Below are 23715 nucleotides of genomic sequence, written 5' to 3' on the forward strand. Positions count from 1 at the left end.
TTTCTCATTCATCTTTTTCTGAAGTTCTGATGCAGCTAAACAGCATCACATTTAGAAACCCATGTCTTTCTCTTAGGCAGCAATAGCTCTTCTCTCTGTGATGTATCATATTCAGTCTCCAGCTATCATGACAACTGGATTGGAGAATACAGTTGTAATACAATATTGATGTTCTTTATAAAATGAAAATGGAAGTTGTAGAGCCAGGAAGCATGCGTTAACAGATTTCCCACTCGCAGTGCTTAGAACAAAACGTGCACAGAGTAGTTCTGACAACTGCAATTTTACCTTGCCTTTATGAATTTGATTACCTGAGATACTTCAGGAAAGCAGTTTTTGATAAGATTTTTTCTTTTTGTGATGGGCTTATTTCACCTAACACAATACACTAAGTTTATCCAGGTTGCAGCATGTGTCGAAATTCACTCATTCTAAAACAGAATAAGACTTTCATCCTCAGTACCACCACCACCAGCAGCAGCAGCAACAGCAGCACCTTCTACACACTAAAAGCAGAACTACATCTTGTTTTGTACATGAACCACATTTGTTAATCTGGACATCCATTGATGGGTTCCTGAGCCATTTCCACCTCTTAACTATTATGAATAATGTTGCAATTGAACATGAGTGAACAAATCTCTCCTTAAGCTTTAAGTCTCTACTTTCTTTGAGACATACCCCATATGTAGAATAGCTAGATTGGTTTTATTTTCAGTTTTTTTGAGGATCCTCCAAACTGCTTCTCATGGTGAGTACACTGCTTCTACAAATGGTACCCAAAGATTCTATTTTCTCTGCACACTTGCCCTCAGTTGTTATTTTCTGAGCTTTTAAAAAAAAGTAGTATACAGTCTAATGTATGTAAGAAGTTCCTCACTAGGGTTTGAATTTGTCTTTCCCTGACAATGAGTGATACTTATTGTTCTTTTCATACTCCTATAGCTTATTACTTTACCCACTACCTTGTTCCTTTCCTGGGTATTTAGAAATAAAATTGCCATTTAAAGACTTGCCAAAACTTAATTCAGTAGACCTATTTGGAATTTTGAGTTGTTAGCCTAATCTACTTAAAAAAAATAATTTCCACGGTAAATTTCCCAACAAAATGTAATTTTTCTGAGGCCAGGGAGTTCTATCTTGTTATTCCTGAATATCTGACACTTGCTACAGACCTTGTCACTTAATGAATATCCAATTTGTGTTTTCTAAATAAATGAAAAATATGCAGATTTATGGATAGAAAGTAGGACATGGTAATTAAAGAGACATACTATGTGGTTGTCCTATCATAGGACAGGCAACCTAACTAGATTGACAGCACTGCTGATTTGCTTGATACTTAAATAATCGTTCAAGTTTAGGAAAGTTTTTATTACATTGATGATAAAACACCTTCTCTAGACTGCTACCTACTTTGTACTGAAAGTCACACAATGTACGAAGCACATGATAAAGCTTTCTCTTTATTTCCCCATGAAAAGAAGAGATTATTTGCCTCCCTACTTACTTAGCGACTTAGAACAAAAATATTTAACTGGACTCTTCAGATGACTGTGTGCACATTGTGATTATATACAACATCTCACGAGTATGAACATGGGGAGAATGAACTAGAAAGCCTTTGCATGTTTTCTGCTTATAAAGATTATGTTGAGACAGACCAAAAGAATGTTGGCTCCTGACTTAGGGCATAGTTTCTTCCATCCTTCCTTCCTTTCTTCTTTTTCTTTCTTCATTCCTTTTTTCTTTTTCTTCCTTTGTATTTTATTTCCTGGTCTCCTTGGATCACCAACACAACTGCATAGAGAGTTTCAGCCTTAATTCAACGTGCCTCTTGGCATAACCCGGATCCTCCCGGGAATGGCAGTGAACTAGTGAGTGTGGTTACAACATTAAGAGGTGACAAAAAAAAAGCCACATGTAATTTTCTAAATAAGTAATGCAAGCTTCATTTGAATAGCTTGTTTTGCCTTTTAAAGACAATCCTTACCTGGAGAACATGACATTTTCACATAAAGAGGTTCAAAGAAGATCAATGTGAAATTATAACTATTTCTCATGCAGGATATTTGAGACATTTGTTTCACTAACAATTCAATATTATGCAGTAAGCCTGACCTTTATTCTTCCCTGAATATCCTGCTACTTTCCACTTAACCACTCTGTTATTTCTGCCTAACACTTTGTTTGAAGGGTGCTCTCATGAACCAGTCATCTCACGTTCCCTGTCCACTTCCACTTGTAATCTGTGAACACTGCCTGCTACATTTTTCTAGCCACTCTTTCCCTACATGCATTCTCAAAGTTTTACCCACCTTAACCCACCTGTAATGCACTCTGATATTCTCCCCATAGAAGTTTTGTTCTTTGAGATCTAATGAAAGCCTATCCTTCTTTGTAAGTCCCTTCAAACCATCTACAAATACAGCAGTGTCTACTCCTGAGTCAGAAAACTATGAGGTGACATAGATCAAATATAAATGCATATTCCTTAATGAAAGAGCCAGTCTGGAGAGGCAAACTGTGCTATGTAATTATGTGATAATACTGGAATACATAAAACTAAAACTAAAATGCAAACATAAAAATACAGAAGAGGCAGTGTTGACCAGAGAGGAGCTTAGTAAACTTCTTCATCAATGAACTATTTTCTACGGGGCTGTAATGGTGAATTCATGTCATAACTTTGACCACATCTTTAAAATATAAATCACCAAGGCCCTGCCTTAATGTAAACTATGACCTTTGGTGATAATGATGGCTCAATGTAGGTTCGTCTATTGTGATAAATGTATATCTTGCTGGATTATGTTGATAGCAGGGGAGGCTGAAAACTTGGGGCATAGGTTATATGGGAACTCTCTGTACATGAAGCCTTACATTGCTGTGAAACTTAAAGAGCTCTAGACATAAGTTCTATGGAAAAGTATTTCCTAACGCTTATGATGGAATTGGTGGTGTCTGTAATGCATACAGCCAACAGAAAGAGCCATATGCATATTGATCTTCATCCAATTAAAAGAATCAGAAGTAACTTATTATTTGACATCTCTACCATGTAAATATTTTATTTTGGAGGCTAAGTGACTTTTACTAGGATCGTGGTTGGGAAAATGCCAGAGGAGAAAGAAAACAGAGCTCTCTTTCCTTTCAAAGTCTTCAATCTTTTGAATACATTTTCTTTCTTTTTTTAAAATAACACAATCTCCAAGATGCTTTCACTAGAGGAACTGACTGCTAAATGAATAAGGTCTTAAGATTGAATCAGTTAATAAAGGGATTTTTATTGCATGTCAGTTAGGCCCATGCACTACTCTTAGGGTAAGCCACACTCAGCGATTTAACTTTCTGTCATGTTCATCCTCTCTTGGTAACTTTGGTGAAGTGACATTTATATATATTGATCTTTAATTGTAGCCACTTCCTCACCCCTTGATTGATCTAGTGGGGCCTCTCTGCATGTTTACATTATCCTCCTAAGTGTAGCTCCTCGGGAGCCACTTAGTTCCCCAAGGGCCAGTCATGAGGCAGAGTAACAAGGGAAGTTGATACTTGTGAATTGATTTTCAGTTTTCCTCTTTGGCCTGCTCATTATGGCCTTTTTAGTTGCAACCACAAATTGGACCTGTCAAGTAAATAAAGGGACTAACTTATGAATCCATATCTAAAGGCTTACGCAATTTAAATGTGGCAAATTTAAAGGTGGAAATATAAATGTGGCAAGTGTAAGAACTGAGTATGTATATTGATGAGGCAAGAGGATGCACTAATTGAATTTTTGTTGTACCAGTAAGAATAATAATACCTTATAAATTATCCTGAAAAGCTACTAATCTTACTACTTTTGGCAATTTGGAGTCATGTGCTTATGACCCAAGTGAATTCCCTGAATGAGAACATAATTGCATTCTGCTACACTAAGGTTTTTCAGGTGTATTTGCCTCTTGCTATAGTAATAAGCTAATAGTTTCCTGCCACAGGGAAGTTTAGGCAAGAAATATTTTGTAATTTTTATTTTTTGCCTTTCACATAGAAATCATATCCATCTTTCTCTGATGTCTTACCAGTATTCTTGGAACCTCATCATTTTTTTGCTATGACTATTTTCTTTAGATAAAGCTGTAAAAGTTTTTTTGCTTTTTTTGTTTTGTTTTTTTGTTTTTGGTCAGTCATGGGGCTTGAACTCTGGGCTTGGGCGCTGTCCCTGCACTCTTCAGCTCAAAGCGAGCACTCTACTGCTTGAGCAACACTGCCACTTCCAGTTTTCTAGTGGTTTATTGGAGATAAGAGTTTCACAAACTTTCCTGCCCGGGCTGGCTTTGAACCATGATCCTCAGATCTCAGCCTCCTGGATAGCTAAGATTATAGGCATGAGCCACCAGCGCCAGGCTGTAAAAATTTTGAAGAACCATTCTCTCCTAATGTCAGTCCTTTCATTTGTTTTACAACTAATAGTACTTTCTCAACTGTGATTTTTCATTAAGAATAAATATATTTAAACAAGAAAAACCCTTAATCTGGAATTGAAAAAAAAGACCATTTAAGTAAAAAAAATATTTTTAACATAAAATTGTGGTAAATTATTCTAGGTGCTTGAAATCATATTTCATCAAAGGACCAAAAATATCAAGTAAATATATGTTACACACTATCTTTCTTTCACCCATGAATACAAAGTTGAAATATTTGACCTTTCAGAATAGCAGTGCACACATCCCAAATGTCAACTAGCTCCACAGGCAGGAATCCTGCACTCTGTGTTTGATGCTCTTCTCCCCTCGCTGCCATATACAATCACACAGCACTGACTGTTTGACCTCCCAAGTGTTTTTCCCATCTCCAAAATATGTCTCCATCCAGCATTCCACCTCTCCACACCACAGATGCTCTGGCTCACAAAATAGCATCTCCTTCCTGCTGTTGCAGGAGACCAGTCAGAATTCTTGTATCCAGCCTGGCTCTCCTCTTTCCTATCTATTCTTCATTCCGTGACAAGTTTTTACTTGATTGTGATTCCTGGATTTCATGCAAGGACCAGAACCTTTCCAAGGACCACACTGCTCACACTTCATGCCTACATTACCTCCCCCCACTCCCCGCCTAAATTGTAAAGTTCGTTTTTCGACATAGCATCTTGTACATCTCATTGTTGTAATGGTCAACCTGTATCCCTATTTAAACAATTTATTTTTTCCCTTCCACTCCCCAAATTATACCAACACCAAAGATAGTGAAAACAGGGGTTATACCATGGGGGAGGGAACTACAAAGCAACAGAAATCACGTGGTACATTATAAATACATGAGAAACAATGGCAAGAAAGAAAAAAACACTAATGAGCATGAAGGAGGCACAATCCCCAGAAAGAGCTAAATGTACACTCAGAAATTTTCTAAATAAACTCTATATTTTCAGTTCATTCCTAGACATTTTCAATTTGTTGCAGAATATTTTTTTAACCAGAACTAAAAGACAGAATTTACCATTAGACATTTTTTTGAACCCCAAGATAAGGACAAAAAATTAAATTTCTAATGGTAAATTCTGTCTTTTAGTTCTGGCTAACAAAAAAATATTCTGCAATGAATTGACAAATGTCTAGGAATGAATTGAAATTATAGTTTAGTTTGAAATTTTTGAGTGTTCATTTAGCTCTTTCTGGGGATTGTGCCTCCTTCATGCCCATAATAATTGTCACTAGGCACTTGTGGCACTTAGTTGGTGCTGACAAGCTGCCTAGACCACACCAATGATCTCTACTTTGATGCCTTTGCATAGTGTCAGACCAAGAAACTCTGATATCATTCTAACAATTGTTATTTTGTGACATTCATTCATATGACCCAGAAAACAAAAATTAAAAAACTCATGGCCACATGTTTTCTTGATTTCTAAAAGATTTTTTTTTCAGTGTGGGTGGTATCATGCTACAAGATAATATCTGTTTATTATCTTTAAGTAGTTATACAAAGGAGTTGCCATTCAACATTTTACAAATACAATGTATCCTGATCAGTGTCACCCCTTTCAACATTCTCACCCATCCCTCCCCTACCCATCTTTCCCCTCACTCCTCTTATTTTTTGTAGAATGTACATTGGATTCTTGTCTGAACTCCCCCCCACCCCCACTTCTCTTCATTTTTTTTTACCCCTTTCCCCTTGACCCTTCCCTACACTTTTGAGTACCCACTTCCTGGTGTTTCATTTTGCCAAAGTTTGATTTTGGCTTTCTAAGGAATTAGACTATTTGAGATCTCTCTTGAATTTGCCACATCTCAGTTAATACATTTACATACAGTTGCAAACCACCCAATGTATTTATTTATGAGTCTGTAAGCTGAATTTAGCTTCCACATATAAAAAATGAATCCTGGGCCTGACTTCACTTAACTTATTCTTTCCAATTCTTTCTATGCCTTTACAAATGGTACATTATCATTCTTTCTAATGGATAAGTAAAATTCCATTGTGCACATATATACCCTATTTTCTTTTTTGGGGGGGGGTCCGGTTGTGGGGCCTGAACTCTGGGCCTGGGCGCTGTCCCTCAGCTCTTCAGCTCAAGGCTAGCACTCCACCACTTGAGCCACAGTGCCACTTCCGGCTTTTTTTTCTGCTTATGTGGTGCTGAGGAATCAAACCCAGGGCCTCATGCATGCAAGGCAAGCACTCTACCACTGAGCCAGCTTCCCAGCCCCATATACTCTATTTTCTTGAACCATTTGTCCTTTGAGTGGCATCTAGGCTGATTTTATACCTTGGCTATAGTGAATAGTGCTGTAATAATCATGATTGTGTTGGTAGATTTACTGTATCACCTTGCTCCAGCATCAATTCAAAATGGATTAAAGACCTCACTGTGGGATCTGAAGCCATGAACCTATTTTAGGAAAGAGTGGGGAAACATTAGGGCTCCTGTTCACAGGGAAAAAACTATCTAAGAATCATAGCAAACCAAGGACTTGATCAATGGGACTGCAACTAAAAAAATTCTGCATGGCAAAAGACATATCCAACAAGCTAGAAAGACATCCTACAGAATGGGAGAAAATTTTTGCCAGCTATACATAAAACAATGATTTAATATCCAGAATATACAAAGAGCTTTAAAAATTAAACCCTTGAAAAACCAAAATCTATTTAATAAATGAGCTAATGAGCTGAAGAAATTCTTCTCAGCAGATGTGAGAATGGCCAATAAACACGTGAAGAAATGCTTAACATCTCTGGTCCTAAAAGCAATGCAAATCAAAACAACATTGAGAATCTATCTCACCCTAGTTATCAGGGCCATTATCAAGAAAACAAACAGTAAGAGATACTGGTGAGGTTAAAGCCAACAGGGAACCCTAATACACTGTTGGTGAGAATATAAATTTGTAAACCTTTGCAGAAAGCAGTGTAGAGGTTCTTAAAAAAAATTAAACACAGAACTACCCTGTGTTTCCTTGATTTTGCTTCATAGATTCAGTGAGATTTCTTTTATATAAAGGAATATCAACTTTACATGTTTTTCCTGGGCAATGTCCTATAGAATGAGTATATGTCCCTACTGTTAGGTTTTTAGAAAGAGGTAGCCGAGTAAGAACCACGCACGTGATATTCAGGTAAGGGGTAGGTTTATTCATCGTTCTGGCTGGCACCAGGCCATGTTGGCCCTCCACATGGCTTGGAAAGACCTGGGAAAGAGGGCTTCTGGACCTGGGCTAGGCCTTATCTAGGGTATGGGCGGAGAAAGGTGTGGCCACAACAAATTCAGATGTGACCTAGGCAGATGCAGATGTGACCTCTTCCAGGTAGGCCAATTGCCTAGATCATGCAGGTACTGAGCAGAGACTTTGCTGATAGGAGGGTGGAGGCTGCTCACCATCCAGGAGCGGACCTTACACCTACCTATGTCAGAGAAGTGTTTATTAAGGGACTGAGGATCAATTATACACTTGCTGTAAGAGTTTAAGTTCCACTCAGAGGACGCCCTCCTGTGACACCCTCATCCCATCCCAGTCTTCAGTGAGGGAGTTCAGACATTTGTGTTCTCGTGAGAACACAATAGCTACAGAGGGCGCAGCTCTGTTTCTACTGTGTTCTAAGTTATTTTGATCAGTAGGAAGAAAATGGAGTATACAGGTGGGAAGAAGTTAGATTTATTTTGAGTGATCCTATGTGTCTTTTTTACTTACAATTAGTTTTTTTTTAATTGTGAAAATATCATACAGTGGAGGCAAGGCAATGAGTACATTTCTTATCAAGCATTGTAGCCTCCTCCTTTGTTTCCCCTTCCCATCCCTTCCCATCCCCCCCAACCTCCCGCTACCGATCCTTCCCCCCCACCAAAGTTGTAAAGTTCATTTTTCGACTTAACGACTTGTACATCTCATTGTTGCAATGGGTCCACCAGTATCCCTATTTAAAAGATTTGTTTTTTCCCTTCCCCACCACAAATTTTACCAACATCAAATACAGTGAAAGTAGGGGTTATACAGTGGGGAAGGGACATACAAAGCAACAAAGAAATCATCTTATAAATATGTTAGAAACAATAGAATGAAAGAAAAAAAAACATTTGAATACTTATCTTGGGGTTCACTTCCCGAACATCAACTTATCTGTCCTTTTCTGCTTGACTCATATACTAGATATTGCAAATAAGGAAAACCCTATGTTTCTTTGGGCCTAGCTTACTTCACTTAATTTTTTCCAAGTCTTTCCATTTCCTAACAAATGGGACAATGTCATTCTTTCCGATGGAGGCATAGAATTCCATTGTGTGTCTATACCACATTTTCTTGATCCATTCATCTACTGAGGGGCATCTGGGTTGGTTCCATATCTTAGCTATGGTAAATAATGCTGCAATAAACATTGTTGTGCTGGTAGCTTTAGTATGGTCTTGTTTGTGATCATTTGGGTAAATGCCTAAAAGTGGGATTGCTGGGTCATAGGGGAGCTCTATGTGGAGTCTTTGGAGGAACCTCCATACTGCTTTCCAAAGTGGTTGAACAAGTTTACACTCCCACCAACAATGCAGTAAGCTTCCCTTCTGTCTGGTGCTGTGGCACAAGCAGTAGAGAGCTCGACTTGAGCTGAGAAGCGCAGGGACAGCACCCGGCCCAGAGTTCAAGCCCCACAACCAACCAAAAAAAACCAAACTGTTTACAATTAAAAGTACACTTTTTCTGTTTATGTATTTGTTATTCCAATGTGTTTTTTCAGAAAGATGCGTCCACCTCTGCCAATGCACTGTGTCGGTTAGGTTTGTCTATATGTAGGGGTAGGAGTAGCTAATGATAGACAATATATACCTCATGTTCTCTGATGCATTGAATTATAAATTATCTGGGTCAGTGATGGAGCTCCTCCATGATAACATGGAACAAGTAATCTGAAAATGTGGAAAATGAGTCATGTGACAATGCAGCTAACATGAGACTGGGCTAGCTGGCTCTGTAGGTCTTGGCAGGACCTGGCCACATGGGTGGCCACTTGACTCCAGGAATGTCTGTGTTGCCACAAGCTTGGCCCCTCATGGCAGCAGGAAAGATCCAAGAGAGGGCCAAGGGCACAAGCAATGCTGTGGGATCCTACACATTCTCTGTCTTGATTCACAGGAGGAGGACACACCTACTTACTGACTTTAGTTAGGGACAGTGGGATAAAGAATTAGGGACAATTTTACAATTGATTAACTATTTTACAAACACAGTTCTTTTGGTGGACTAAATGCAAAGAGGTACATAGTATTTATCTTGACAAAATTAAATGTATACTAGAGCAAGTAACTAAACCTCTCTTGTTTCCCCCAAATAAGATCATTAATAGTAATGATGTCATAAGAGCACAGTAAAGATTCAATTCTTTTTTTTTTTTTAATCGGTTGTGGTGCTTAAACTCTGGGCCTGGGTGCTGTCCCTCAGCTCTTCAGCTCAAAGCAAGCACTTACCACTTGAGCCACAGTACCACTTCCTGTTTTCTGGTGTTTATTGGAGATTCTCACACACTTTCCTGCCCTGGGTTGGCTTTGAACTGTGATCCTCAGATCTCTGTTTCCTGAGTAGCTAGGATGACAGGCGTGAGCCACCAGTGCCCAGCTCAATTCTTTCATTGCATAAAGTGTTCACAACGTCTGACAGAAAACTCTGCACAATTTAAATGTTAACATAGCTGTCACCCTTCTTATCCATGCTGGGGAAACACTGTGGAATACAGACAAATGTGTGAGGATGATATGTAGTTATCTTATTACTTTCTTAGGCATTTTTAATTTGTGATATTTTTGTTAATATTTATAGCACTAGTGCCATCTGTTCATGTTACAAGAATTATAATTTGGGGGAATTTATACATGTGTATATTTCAGAGAAATAGTTCTAACATTATACTACCAGTTGAGATACATTTTTATTTATAGATTTCAAACTTTTCTCTTACAGATCTGATTTAAATACTTCAAAATTTTGTTGCCCTTTCTTTCTTTCGTAAAGTTTATGTTAAGAAATGGATAGAGAGCTTATGAATAATGCCAATTTAAGTGAAAATTTCTCAAAATGTTATGATCATTTATTCATTTGTTCTGTATGGAAATGAGAACATATGGCAGTGTTTCCCAAGCTTTAATGCTCATCAAACCATCCAAGGCCATGTTAAAATGCAGATTCTCATTACATAGGCTGGTATTAGGATTCTGCATTACTACTGGAAGCTAAGTACCATGTTTTAAGTGCATAACATATATGTGTGTGTGTGTGTGTGTGTGTAATCCTTACATCTTTAAATGATACAAAGGAAGCTATACAATATATTTTAAATATAATACACATTTATTATGTAAATTAAATATTAAGTGGAATCAATTATTTAGTTTTCAGTCATTACAATAAATACATCACAAAATATATAAAAGAATAAGTCAAAATAAATTTAGTAAATAATTTAATAAATAAATTAATTCAGGAAATAAATTAACCTGCTTAAGCAGTGTTTATTTCTAAGTATTGAGTAGCATCTTTATTGACAAAAATGTTTTCCTTTGCAACTTTGTTTCCTTGGAAGCTACCTAAATCACAGCACTTGTCCCTGTAAATATAAGAATTTGTGGAGACTGCTTTCTTGGTGAGCATATTCTTATTTTCTTTTTTTTGGTTGGTCGTGGGGTTGGCTTGAACTCTGGACTTGGGCCTGTTCCTGCGCTCTTCAGCTCAAGGAGAGCACTCTACCTCTTGAGCCACAGTGCCACTTCTAGTTTTCTAGTGGTTTATTGGAGATAAGAGTTTCACAGACTTTTCTGCCCGGGCTGGCTTTGAACCGTGATCCTCAGATCTCAGCCTCCTGAGTAGCTAGGATTACAGGCGTGAGCCACCAGCGCCCAGCTTAGGTGAGCATATTCTTAAACTCACTAGGTCCTATTATCAAATCAATACATGAGGGATGGTTTGTTTAAATTACACTCACATTTTGTTTCAAGAACATACAGCTTACTATCTTTTCCCTCTAAACATTATGCATTGCTCACTATCATAAATTTTAAATTATGTAGAATTTCAGAAAATTAAAATGTATTAGTGAACTTAGTATTTTGTTTTGAAATGCAAAGCACAGATATTTTCTCTTTCAAACTTGAGATTCAGATAGCTTTCTAAAAGGTCAGATCATTATGTAAATAATCCTAATACTCATCATTTCTTTTCAAGGAACTATTTAGTGTCAGAACCCTATCATTAGCAGTTCTAAATCTCTGATGACCTGATGTTAAACTTCAGTAGCCACATTTCCCAAAACAAGCAGTGGGAGAAAAACTGAGATTCAGATGAAATAGATCGTTCCAATTCCCATCAAACAGATGTCTAATTAATTTGAGACCTGTTACAAATAAAGAACAACATTTTTCAAGATATCAAATAACATCTGAGTTTCACTCTGATCTAATTTATAGTTTACATATGTATGTTTTGCAATTTAATTTAGGGGTTAAAATTATTTTCTACCACTTATATTGGATAAAATTATTAAATAAATGCTAAATATAATTATTGAAATTATTTAAAATGAAATGACTAAATACTTCTATGATTTGCTACTATTTCCCAAGTAAGAAGTATCTGAGGCTTTGTTTTTCCATTAATACTTACTAAAAGTTCAACATCAGAATTGTTATTGGGTAAACATTACGAAGGAATGTTGTTTTGATAATTGGAAAATAGAAGTTATAATAAAACTACTGTTTTTCATGTGTTTTCTGTGCTTTATTTCCAATATAATGTCTCTATTCTGTCTTTTTAAATCTGTTTTAGAACTATTTTGCATTCTAAGAAATGATGTAAACTGAAAGAATGCCTTCTTTTTATTTTCCTCTTGAAATCATGAGAGTAGACAAATGAGTATAAGAACTAATTTAAATTTCATTTAGACATAAAACCCTCTCTTTGTGGGCTATGGGGTATTCATAATGAAAACCTGGTCTCATTAGAAAGCATACAGGCCTTTCTAAGGTTATAACTCCAACGAACATTCTTATTTGAATCCTGTGCATTCACCTAGAGTAAATGCATAGTAAGTTTAACTTGGGAACACTTAGCTCTTTAGGAATTTGATATTGAATTAATAATTATTCTTTACCTGCTTAGGTTGTCATACCATTTTACTTTGCATGATGATTGTCAAACATTTTGGCAAAGAACTGTCACCAAAAGGGTACTTAGTAAAGGGGTGCTTTCCTCCATAGAAGACCCAACCCACTATGCAATGTCCTAGGCCCCTACAAACTTGGAATAAAAATGAAATGAATTTAAAAGTAATCTACAAATGGAGGCACATAGGTAGCCACCTTTAGCAGAGAAAAACAAAGTGGAGTACAAAGAAAGTAAGAACAAGCTAGCAGTACCTTCTGACTTACTGCCAGAGCTGGGATCAGCAGACACCTGAACACTGTGTGCTCTAATTGAACTGGGAATTTCTAGTTAAGAACAAGCCACCTGGAAGTATGGTTACCTGACAACCTCCCAATTATCCTACGGAGTCGCCATTCCACAAAGCAGTTGATGAATACAACCCAGCTTGATCAAACTCATCCTTTTCAACATTTTCACCCACCTCCCAGCCCACCCCTCCCCTTATTTTTCTTAAATTTTGTAGGATAGACATTGAAATTTTACTACTTCTCACCCCACCCCCACCATTTCACCTTCTTCTTTCATCTACTCCCTCTTCCCTTAACCACAAACCGTTCAAATATCCCCTGCTTGGTGTTTATTTCATTGCACTATGATTTTTGCTTTTCTAAGAAATTACACTGTTTGAGTTATGCCCTAACACTCCTCTATTTTAATTAATAAGGATCAAGTAAATATGGTATACCCATGGAATTTCACTGGTGCATTAGAAAGAATGACATTGTATCATTTCGCAAAGAAATAGAAGGGCCTGAAAAAATACATTAAGTGAAGGAATTCAGGCGCAGGGAGATGGAGGTTGCAACATTGTCTCTCTTATGTGGAAGCTAGAATTGGTTTACAAATTATCCTATTTTGATATGATCATTTAAGCAAGGAGACAAGAGGTTTGGGTTGGCCTTGAGAGAGAAGATAGACTTTTTTATTGTGAAAATACTGTAAAGAGGGGTTACAATTACATGAGCAAGGTAATGAGTACATTTTTTATCAAGCATTGTTGCCTCCTCCTTTGTTTCCCCTACCTATCCCTTCCCATCCGCCCCCCAGCCTGCGCCCCAAAGTTGTAAAGTTCGTTTTTCGACATTACGTCTTGTATATCTCATTGTTACAATGGGTTCACCTGTATCCTTATTTAAATAATTTATTTTTCCCTTCCCGTCCCCAAATTATACCAACACCAAATACAATGAAAACAGGGGTTATGCTGTGGGGGAGGGACATACAAAGCAAAAAGGAAATTATCTTATAAATATGTTAGAAACAATAGCAAGAAAGAAAAACCATTTGAGTCCTTATCTTGGGGTTCATTTTACCTAATATCAACTTATCTGACCATTTCTGCTTGTCTCAGACATATACTAGTTATTGCAAGTAAGGGAAACCATGGGACCTTTGTTTCTTTGGGCCTGACTTACTTAATATATTTGTTTCCAAGTCTTTCCATTTCTTAACAAATGGGGCAATGTAATTCTTTCAGATAGAGGCAGGGAATTCCATTGTGGCATGAATGTCTGCTCTCCACAGTTATTTTCAGGTAATTCTTCCAAGTCCTGGATCTATCTATCTATCTATCTATCTATCTATCTATCTATCTATCTATCTATCTATCTATCTATCTATCTATCTAATCTATCTATTTTAAATGAAGCTGAAGAGAAAGAAAGAAAGATCACTGGTCTGTAGGTTCTTGGATAGATAATTTGATCTTTTGCAATTCTAGTGATTTCTTAATCTTGTTTCCAGAGCTGTGGAACCTTGCATAATTTTTGATATTTTCTAATTGTCTGTCCACTTACCCTACCCTTAGCTGTTCTGTCTCAGGATCAGGAATTAAAAACATCAGGCTTTGTGGACTCTATGATCTCCCAGCTCCTCTTCTTGGAACTTTGTAGCATGAAGGCAGCCATAGGTAGTTCCTGAGCAGATGGAAATGCATGTTTTCCCACAATGCATGATTATAAAACAGGTCTTGAGTGGTTTTGGTGTGAGGATCTCAGTTCCTTTGACCATTGTGTCTGATTCTCAAGGTCACTTCTTTCAATGTTGAGGCTGTAGTTCTGCCAACCTGTCCAGCTTACGGATAATCCATTCCTTTGGAGTTCCTTTCCTTTTGTTTCTAACCCAGAATCCTGTCTTTGTACATGCAAATGGCCCATCGGGGTGTTTTCCTAATCAAAGATATTTCCCAGAGAAGAAGAACTCTGCAGCTCCTGTTGAAGATAATAAGCACACCACAGATGGTGCTTTCATTTCTAAAACAACCACAACATACAAGAAGATATGAAATTTCTTTTTTAATTGTAATTTTTTTTAGAAAACTTTTTTTTTCTGTTCTGTGATTGGATGACTTAGTTTGGCATTTGTGCAAATTAATACTCAAGCTTCTGCTGGAAGTTGATTGTTGAAGTGGTGGTGATTCTAAATATAGGCTGGCAAGAGGAGAAACAGACACATCAGATGCCTTATCTATCTCTTTGTGGCAGTTTCCAAGTATTTATATTTAAATATAAACTTAAACAAGCATTCTCCTATTATGACTGCCAGCTTGAACGCACTGCACTATTACAATTGTTGTATTACCCAGCATAAAAACTGCACATGAGACCTTCCCATGTGAGGACCGATCAAGCAGAGGGAAGGAGAGAAAGGAGACAGACAGCTCAACAGGTCTGCTCGTATTTAATCATCACTGGGGAGGGGCGCCATGTAACTCCAGAGTCAGAGGGACAAGGGGCGCAGAAAGTGGGGATCAGGGCTTAAGTGGGGATGGGGGTTTAAGTATAGTCAAACAAGGAAGTCAAATCAGGCAATTGCAGCAAAAGATCTTGCCCAGGGTAATACATAGTTTTGGATAGGACTAGAGGTGAAGTTCCGCTGAGAATTGCTCTATTAGGCACTTCTGAGAATGACTCCGGGGTTGGGGTGAGGGGTCGGCAAGTGGTCCATACAGGGAGTGCTGGCCCATTTATGAGAACAATGCAAATTCCCAGCAGCACTGATGGGTAACCTGAGCTCCCTTCTCTTCTTATTTTATCTCTATCTGTCTGTCTGTCTGTCTATTTGTCTATCTGTCTGTCTGTCTATCTATCTATCTATCTATCATCTCTATCTTATTTATTTATTCTTGCCATTTCCACTGGAGGTCTCCAACTGTCACATCACAGGCTGCTGCATCTCTGCCTTGTCCCTTGGCCCAGTCAGTATTGAAGAGCAAATCCAAGAAAAATTGTCCCAGTAAATCAATACAGAATGGAGACAGCAGGTTCCCAACTCGCTGATGTTGATGGACTCAGCCTGTTCTATCTTTTGCCTATCCTGGAAAGTATAAGAATAAAAATATAAGAATGAGAATTGTGTGAGGCTAGGGATCTACATTTCAAAGCTGGAGGTCTTTGTATGCCTAGAGAAAGGCTGGACACTATGGATTCCTTAACTAACATGAGACAAGCCCTGGTCAGAGACCTGGCACCTTCAGATTAGGTGCTAACAGCCCTGACTTCCACTGACTGGTCTCCTAGGCTAGCTCCTATCATCCTACTCCTTGGTATTTGTGGAGAGGCAGCTACTAGTAGACATGCCTTGGCCTGTCTTTCATAAAACAACTGGTAATATGCCCAAGATGCATCTATTTGACCTAGAAAGTTTAGTTGGGCAGCATGGTGTGTGTTAGTCTCTCTGGGATGAGCCAGCTACGCAGCTTTCCATTTTTGTTTTCCTCACTGCTAATTGTGAATTATGACATTTTATTAGTGTGTTCTCTGAAGCATGTCTGAGACCCTGGCTTAGAGAGATTATAATTTATTCTTTTTTTTTTTTTTTTGTCGGTCGTGGGGCTTGAGCTCTGGGCCTGGGCGCTGTCCCTCAGCTCTTCAGCTCAAGGCGAGCGCTCTCCCACTTGAGCTACAGCGCCACTTCCGGTTTTCTGGTGGCTTATTGGAGATAGGAGTCTCACGGTCTTTCTTGCCCGGGCTAGCTTTGAACCGCGATCCTCAGATCTCAGCCTCCTGAGTAGCTAGGATTACAGGTGTGAGCCACCAGCGCCCGGCTATAATTTATTCTTAAAAGAACTAATAGGAAACTATTTGGAGAAGGGGAAGTTATTAGGAGACAAAGGTATTTGATTGGGTGGGATGGTATTCAAATCTTGAAGTAGTGTCATCCAACAAATGCAAGATCTGTGCAGTCATGAATCTCATCATATTGATCACGCTATCAGTCTTTATCCTCTGCCATTAAATATTGTTCCCCCTCTGGGAAAATTCTAAGAGAATTATCTAAATTTATGGAGTATGCTGAATAAATTGCATTCTTCTGGGGATACCATTTGCTAAGTCACACGCATGGGAAATATAGAGAGAAATTTTCTACATGAAATTCTGGCACCTTCTTTATTATAATTAGCATAAATTCAACTCAATGATTTTTATCTTTTCAGCTCCTAAAAGGTATCGTTTTCAGAATGTATATAAAAATGTTTTGTAAAGAAAAAGAAATTATTTGCTACAATAGTAAAATCCATTAAAGTAAAATTAAAACCTGATGTATATTTTTGAGGCAGTGATATTTTTAACAAGGTCAATGACAAAAATAATTCTCTATTTTACATCTGGGTGGCATGGATATGTGGAATAACTTTGTTACGCCTATGGAGAAACAGCTCCCTAAACTAGCTAAGTGTTTTCATGGCCTGTAAGTACAACACCTGAATTTAAATTTTACTTAATTGAGAGGTTTCAGAGATGCATATAGGGGGCTGGGCATGGTCCCAGGTACCAGAGAGGCTGATGGAGAAGGTCTGTAAAGTGAGACCAACTGGGGCAAAAATTTGAAACCCTATCTGAGAAAAAAAAAATCCAAAGGAAGAAATATACGGTTCAGTGATAGAGTGCTTTCTTAACATATGACCCTGAATTCATACCCCAGTTCTACCAAAAATAACACACAAAGGTATATGGACATTTATGCATCTTGATAAATACACCTGTCATCACATTCACCATGAATCATTTTAAAATGAGAATTTTTTTTACAAGTACATAAAATCATCAGTGAATATTTGCAAAATTAATGATAATCCTACCTGGTAAGCGGTGTGTGCTGCTCACTAGTCCGTGCAAACCCTAGCGGTCACCCCATTGTATTTAACGCGCTAGACTCTTCCCAGAAGTGCTTGGTGATGTTCCGTGATGGAAACTTTTGCTGTTCATCTTTGAGAGCTCCAGTGCCTCTCCAAACCATGGAACTAAACAATTGTTTTCAGTTCGTATCGCTACGACCAGCAATGGCTCCAGTGGGTAACTTTCACGCCACCTGATTATCACTGGTATAATTTGAGGTTTTGCTTTGTTTCTTTTTAGAGGAAAAAAATGTATCACCCTATAGCACTGGTGATTTAACTAACTAATGACAGGTAACAGAAGATCACATGATTATTCCTACTGAAATAGGTAAAACAGATGATAAAATATTCATTATATTTGTGCTTTTTTTATTGTGCCCGTAGGATGTTACTTCAATGCTGTGATGGTGTTGCTCTGTGGAATGGCACTCTTAAGTACTAAGATTGCTCTCAGACTCGAAGCTTCTTCATGAAAGACTATGTAGGTCTTTATGCGTGCATTGTGTGCATTCCAATAGTAGTGGATTCTTCTTAATCCATTTGGTGTTGAAAAGAACATGTGTACAAGTATTGTGTCTTGGAACAGAGATAGTTGGTTGTCTTCTTATACATGCAGAAGACTTGCAAGATTGAGAAGACTTTATGGAGGGCTAACCAAAAACACAATGAAGATTCCCTTCTTTCTTATAACTTTCTTCTTCTTTTTCTCTCAACAGGAACTTTTTACCCCTGAATGCAAGTTTAAAGAATCCGTTTTTGAAAACTATTATGTAATCTATTCATCCATGCTATACAGACAACAGGAATCTGGTAGAGCCTGGTTTTTGGGATTAAATAAAGAAGGGCAGGCTATGAAAGGCAATCGAGTAAAGAAAACCAAACCAGCAGCTCATTTTCTACCCAAGCCATTGGAAGGTGAGCAGAGCAGATGCATTGTATGTTATCCTTATAAGCTTTGTTTAGTGTTTGGTTCACCACATTGGCAAGTCTGCCCTAGCTACAAGAAAACTTCCATAGAGCGCTAGAAATATCCTTTCTCTTGCACATGTGTTTCCTTAAGTTGTTTAAGCTTAGCATGTATAGGATTTTAAATCCTTAGCATAAAAGAAGAACAGATCTGTGGTCTTTATACACTTTTTGTCCATCTCTCTTTTCCTCCCCAACTTGTGTGTGTGTGTGCGTGTGTGTGTGTGTGTGTGTGTGTGTGTGTGTGTATCTGCCACATGACAGGCCCCGATAATTCTCATTGAAATCTTCTCTGCTAGACAAAAATTTCGGCACACCTGGGCACAGATTTTAGTTACAAGAATCAGAGGAAGGGATATCCCTTGAGAACCGGAAACTACCACCTTAAAACTTGAGTTTCCTATGGATGGGAATGCGATGTGGGCAAACACAGGTTGGAGAGAATCCTAGAAGTCTGTGCATATAGGAAAATCCATCATTCTTACATGTAACCAGACAATGTTTCCTTTTCCTTTCTCCCCATCCCTAGTCGCCATGTACCGAGAACCATCTTTGCACGATGTTGGAGAAACGGTCCCGAAGGCTGGGGTGACGCCGAGTAAAAGCACAAGTGCGTCTGCAATAATGAATGGAGGCAAGCCAGTCAACAAGAGCAAGACCACATAGCCAGATCCTCGCGGGCGTTGTGACTTACTTGTCCTGAGCACCGCTGAGCGATTTATCTCCTTCCCAGACATTCCTACTCCTGTGGCTGCCAAGCGGCGGGAGCAAGCTGATGCTGGCTTTGTGCTGTCTTGAAACGTCTTTGTACTGCAGTGGATAGATCTGAACCTGTGGGTGCCCCCCCACGACAAGAAGACACGTGGACAACCAGCTAACTCAGACCATGGAATGCCCTACCAGATATGGAATGCCTTTTTACTCTCTTTTCTGTGACTGTGACACTTTCTGTGAATGACGTCCTTCACAAGTACACTCTATACCTTTGCCTGCTGACAGCTACCCATAACCCTTTTTGAGTCCCGTTTCAGCGAAATCCATGTGTTTCAGTTCGATTTTGTAGCCCACAGATAATATCGAGTAATTTCTAGTTAGACGCTGTAAACCTGTGCTATCCTGGAGTTCTCTTCTCCTTTTTACAAGGCTGCTCACTCCACTGTTCTGTGACCTTTTGGCAGGGATTGTGACCCTCGGAATCTCAAATGTTGCAGTTGGCATAGACTGGAGAGCAAATCAGGGAATGGGGGGAAGCCTTCTAAACCTATTACGACAAATCGCATCTATAAAGATTTAAGATTGTTGTCTCCGGCTCACATTATTGATTAAACACACATACATGCTGTATCCAGTAGCAGATACTGTGCTCCCAAGATGGCCATTGCCCGGGTGGGACAAGGGTCAAACACAATCATGGAAAGCTTTCTACGATCAGTGTTTGGCATCCTCTCTAGTTTCTTTGTGTGCGTGTGTGTTTTATACATATCACAAGCTTACTGGTAATGGTAACATTTGCCTTGCCCAGCGAGCAAGACCCACTGGTTTTTGAGAAAGTGGGTCCAAAGATTTCTGTAGGCCTTGTGGGCCTGATTAAGGTTCATCTTTTTTTTTTTCATCTATGAATCCTCATTATTGGGAAAAATAAAATTAAAAAGAAATGAAAAACTCAGTCATTACAGCCAACAAGAAATGCACTACCTAAATCCATTTCCAACAGAGTCCTTCCTATTTTTAACGGACGGAACTTGATGTCCTCCATGTTTCTGGGCTGTGTTTCCCTCATACTTAGCCAAGCATGGGCAAAGGCGGCTGTTGTGTTCTTTCTTGCAGCAGCAATGCAAACATTAGTTATCCATTAGACTTCAATATTTTTGGTGTTAATGAGAAGTTTTTAAACTGGACGTATTAGGAAAAAATATATTATTTTTAGCTCAGCATGCTGAGTGTGGTACTGTGGATCTCACCAGTACAATACAGACCCCTATCTCAACTTTTGGGGGCGCCATGTTGCCGAAAGGCTAGGTTAGAGGTGCCTTGCCATCATCTCAGAATACCATCTGTCGAATATCCTAGATTAAAGAAAATAAAATCAAGGCAGACCAACACACTCCAAACAATAGGTTTTGGCGCCATCCAATTTTATTTGTTTTAGTTTGCTTTTCATTTCCTTTGGGACTGAATCTGGCTAAATTGGGAGCTTAGGGAAGACAACTATTTTTCTTTTTCTTTAAAAAAAAAACAGGCCACAAATAGTTGACAACACAGTGAAGATTTCATGCAAAATGTTCACTATTGGATATAAAGAGCTTCAAAATGTTTAATACTAAGCTGTTTGGAAATATATTTGTTAACTCTGTGTACACTTAATAAATTTCAATGTTTTCTTCTCAGAAGAGTGATTTGAGACCAAACTGCACCTCATTTAGAGAACACAGCTGATGTGTGATCGATGTACTGGCCTCTTGCTGTTACGGCGGTGTGGAAGGATGACCAGTTGCCATTTGCCCCATGTGCACTGTATTTACTGGGAAATTATTATTTTGTCACTGCTTTCATAAATCTCCGTGACAGCCCTTGCCCAGCATTTAAAATTTTTGGCCTTGCTTAGCTGATTAAAGATTCATTATAAATTTAACTGCTTATGCTCATTTCATTTCCATATTGGATTCCATTTTAATAAATAAAAAGTTAGCATAATATTCGAGTAGACTTACTTACAGATACAATGTCATGGTTCCTTTGGCCATTCTTGATTTGATGGTCTGCCGTCCCAGAGTTTGTCCTTCATTTTTAGCAAGGAGAAAAGACAGATAAACTGCACCAACCAATAATTTTTAGGGACAGTGTATATCCCATAATATGTGGTAAATCATTAATTGATTTGTAACAATGAGTTTATGCACACTGCTTACACTGCTACATATACACAAGCCCCACACAAGCCAACCTATTCATTTTTTATAATCAGCTCAGTTTGAGGCTTTTTCTCTCCTGTAAGACTGCTTATTGGTTGAAATTGGGATTTATTTTTGTAAATGACAGTGATTTATGTAAATGTATGCCTCTTTTTGGTCTGTTAAGAGTTGTCTACAAGGGCATTTATTATTATTAGTGGATGTCAAACTACTTTCTTCAAATAAGTGTTTTCGTCGTGTTGCAGAGGGGTCCTTGTTGTTTGTGATTTAGTTAGGCCACTTACCCGTATTGGGTCTCGCCTGTTGCATGGAAAGAGGACAGCGTTCATGAATTGCATGTAGTAGGACCTGTGTATCAAGAGCTGTTGGTATGTATTACTCGATTATTACTCGATTTACATACGAAGAGTTGTCTGCATTTGCAGTTCTGTATTTATTATCATTTGTTGTGTTTACAAATACAACACATGGAATCAAATATTTATATGATGGCATATAAAAAATCAAACCATTTTATGTAACTAAATGGCATTGTGTCACCACTCTATATAGAGAAATGTCATGTAAATAAGTTGGTAAACTCAATCTCCCCCTTTCTCATGCCAAAGAAAATTTTAGCTCTTTCTGATACCTCTCTTGCTATTCTTCCAGGATAAGACTTCATTATTTTTTTCCCCTCAAAAATTAAGTTTGCTATTACTAAGTACTACTTGTCACTCTCAATGTTCTGTATAGTAAATCTGATGGAATTCATTTGTATTCATAGCCTGTGTGTTTTGTACCTCCATGTGCATATGTCTATTGTATTGACTTTCTGTAAGATCCTATTCCTTCTGCATGCATACCTGGTGAGGGAGGGCTATTTCTACCAATTTGTTGTGATACACAATTGCTTTACCATCCCTCAACAACACTCAAAAATCTTAACTCTTCTGATTTCAAGTGACATCATGTTTGTTTTCTAATGTGTTCTTTCCAAAGTTTACTACCATTGTATTTAAAATATCTATATTATTATAGAAGACATGCAAATGTCTATCTCCTGAAAAGAGCCCAGTGGAGGGAAGCATTCTTTTGTCATGAAATCTAAAGAAGGTAGAGAATTTTGCTCTGTGTGTTGAACGTTCTGAGTATTTGGAGGAAGGGTGGCTAAGGAAATCTACAATGGCCCTCAAGTCTTCTATCCTCTCAGTTTCTTTATCATGCTTGACCTCTTGCTTAATTCTTGCTGATATTTTTTTTGATTCCCTTTAACATGATGATAAAAATTTCCTTGTCCTTTAAGTTAGACATATATTACCATTTCAATTTCTCCTCAGTATTACAGAGAAAGAGTTAATGTTTGCTACCTCCCCAAGAAAGAGAGCCAGGTTGATAAAAGATTCAGTTCGTAAAGCAGTGAAAATAATTTGAACATACTTTCAGTTTTCCTCTAGGAAAAGGTGATATCCAGGGAAAACAATTAGCTAAATGCTCAGTTATTTTCCAAAAAGCAAACTCAATGACATCCAGAATATAAATTATATTACTTTGGAGTAAAATGCAGCTAAGGTTTCTTAGTGTAGAAGGCGATGTAGAGGGCTGGGTGACTGATATACCAACAGGGTTTTGGAGTTGTACTAGTCTAAGGCTGAGTTGCATCTTGGGTGGTTTTTGTTCTAATTCTGAAATCTCTTGGCAGGGGTTGTGTTTGCATTTGAGCAGGTAGAAGAGGTTCCTTCCAAGGTACTGTTGGGAGCCTGGTAGTCTCAGGAACCTGGAAGGGCAGGTATAACACTTGTTTTTTTGTGTGTCTGAGGACTTCGGTTGCTATTTGTAAGTCCTGTGGAGGAATTCCTTGGCGATGGCCGATGGTTAGCCTAACAGATGGGACAAGACCACGCCAGCACTGTACTTGACTTCAATGCACATTGTTCATTGAACCCATTGTGAGTTGTGACAAACATGTCCAAGTTGATGAGTTTTGCTTTTGTTACTGCCCTGCCTTTTTATAGATGATTTTCCTTCCTATTCCAGTCATGGAACAAATGTCAAAATACAAAATCAC

The 23715-nt window shown here is 38.2% G+C and overlaps 1 protein-coding gene across 2 annotated transcripts in view; it reads left to right on the forward strand.

Annotated features, from left to right (window-relative positions):
• The window catches only part of Fgf14 (fibroblast growth factor 14), a 525394-nt gene extending 503944 nt beyond the window's left edge, over positions 1-21450 (forward strand). For both annotated transcript variants that reach the window (XM_013022983.1, XM_013022984.1), the window contains exons 4-5: positions 18507-18705; positions 19286-21450. In XM_013022983.1, coding sequence (XP_012878437.1) covers positions 18507-18705; positions 19286-19422 — 336 coding nt within the window. In that variant the 3' untranslated portion in view covers positions 19423-21450. The remainder of the gene's footprint in view (positions 1-18506; positions 18706-19285) is intronic.
• Positions 21451-23715: the final 2265 nt, after the last annotated feature.

The sequence above is a fragment of the Dipodomys ordii genome, unplaced genomic scaffold (genome assembly GCF_000151885.1).
Source record: "Dipodomys ordii isolate 6190 unplaced genomic scaffold, Dord_2.0 Scaffold65, whole genome shotgun sequence".
NCBI classification, from domain to species: Eukaryota; Metazoa; Chordata; class Mammalia; order Rodentia; family Heteromyidae; genus Dipodomys; species Dipodomys ordii.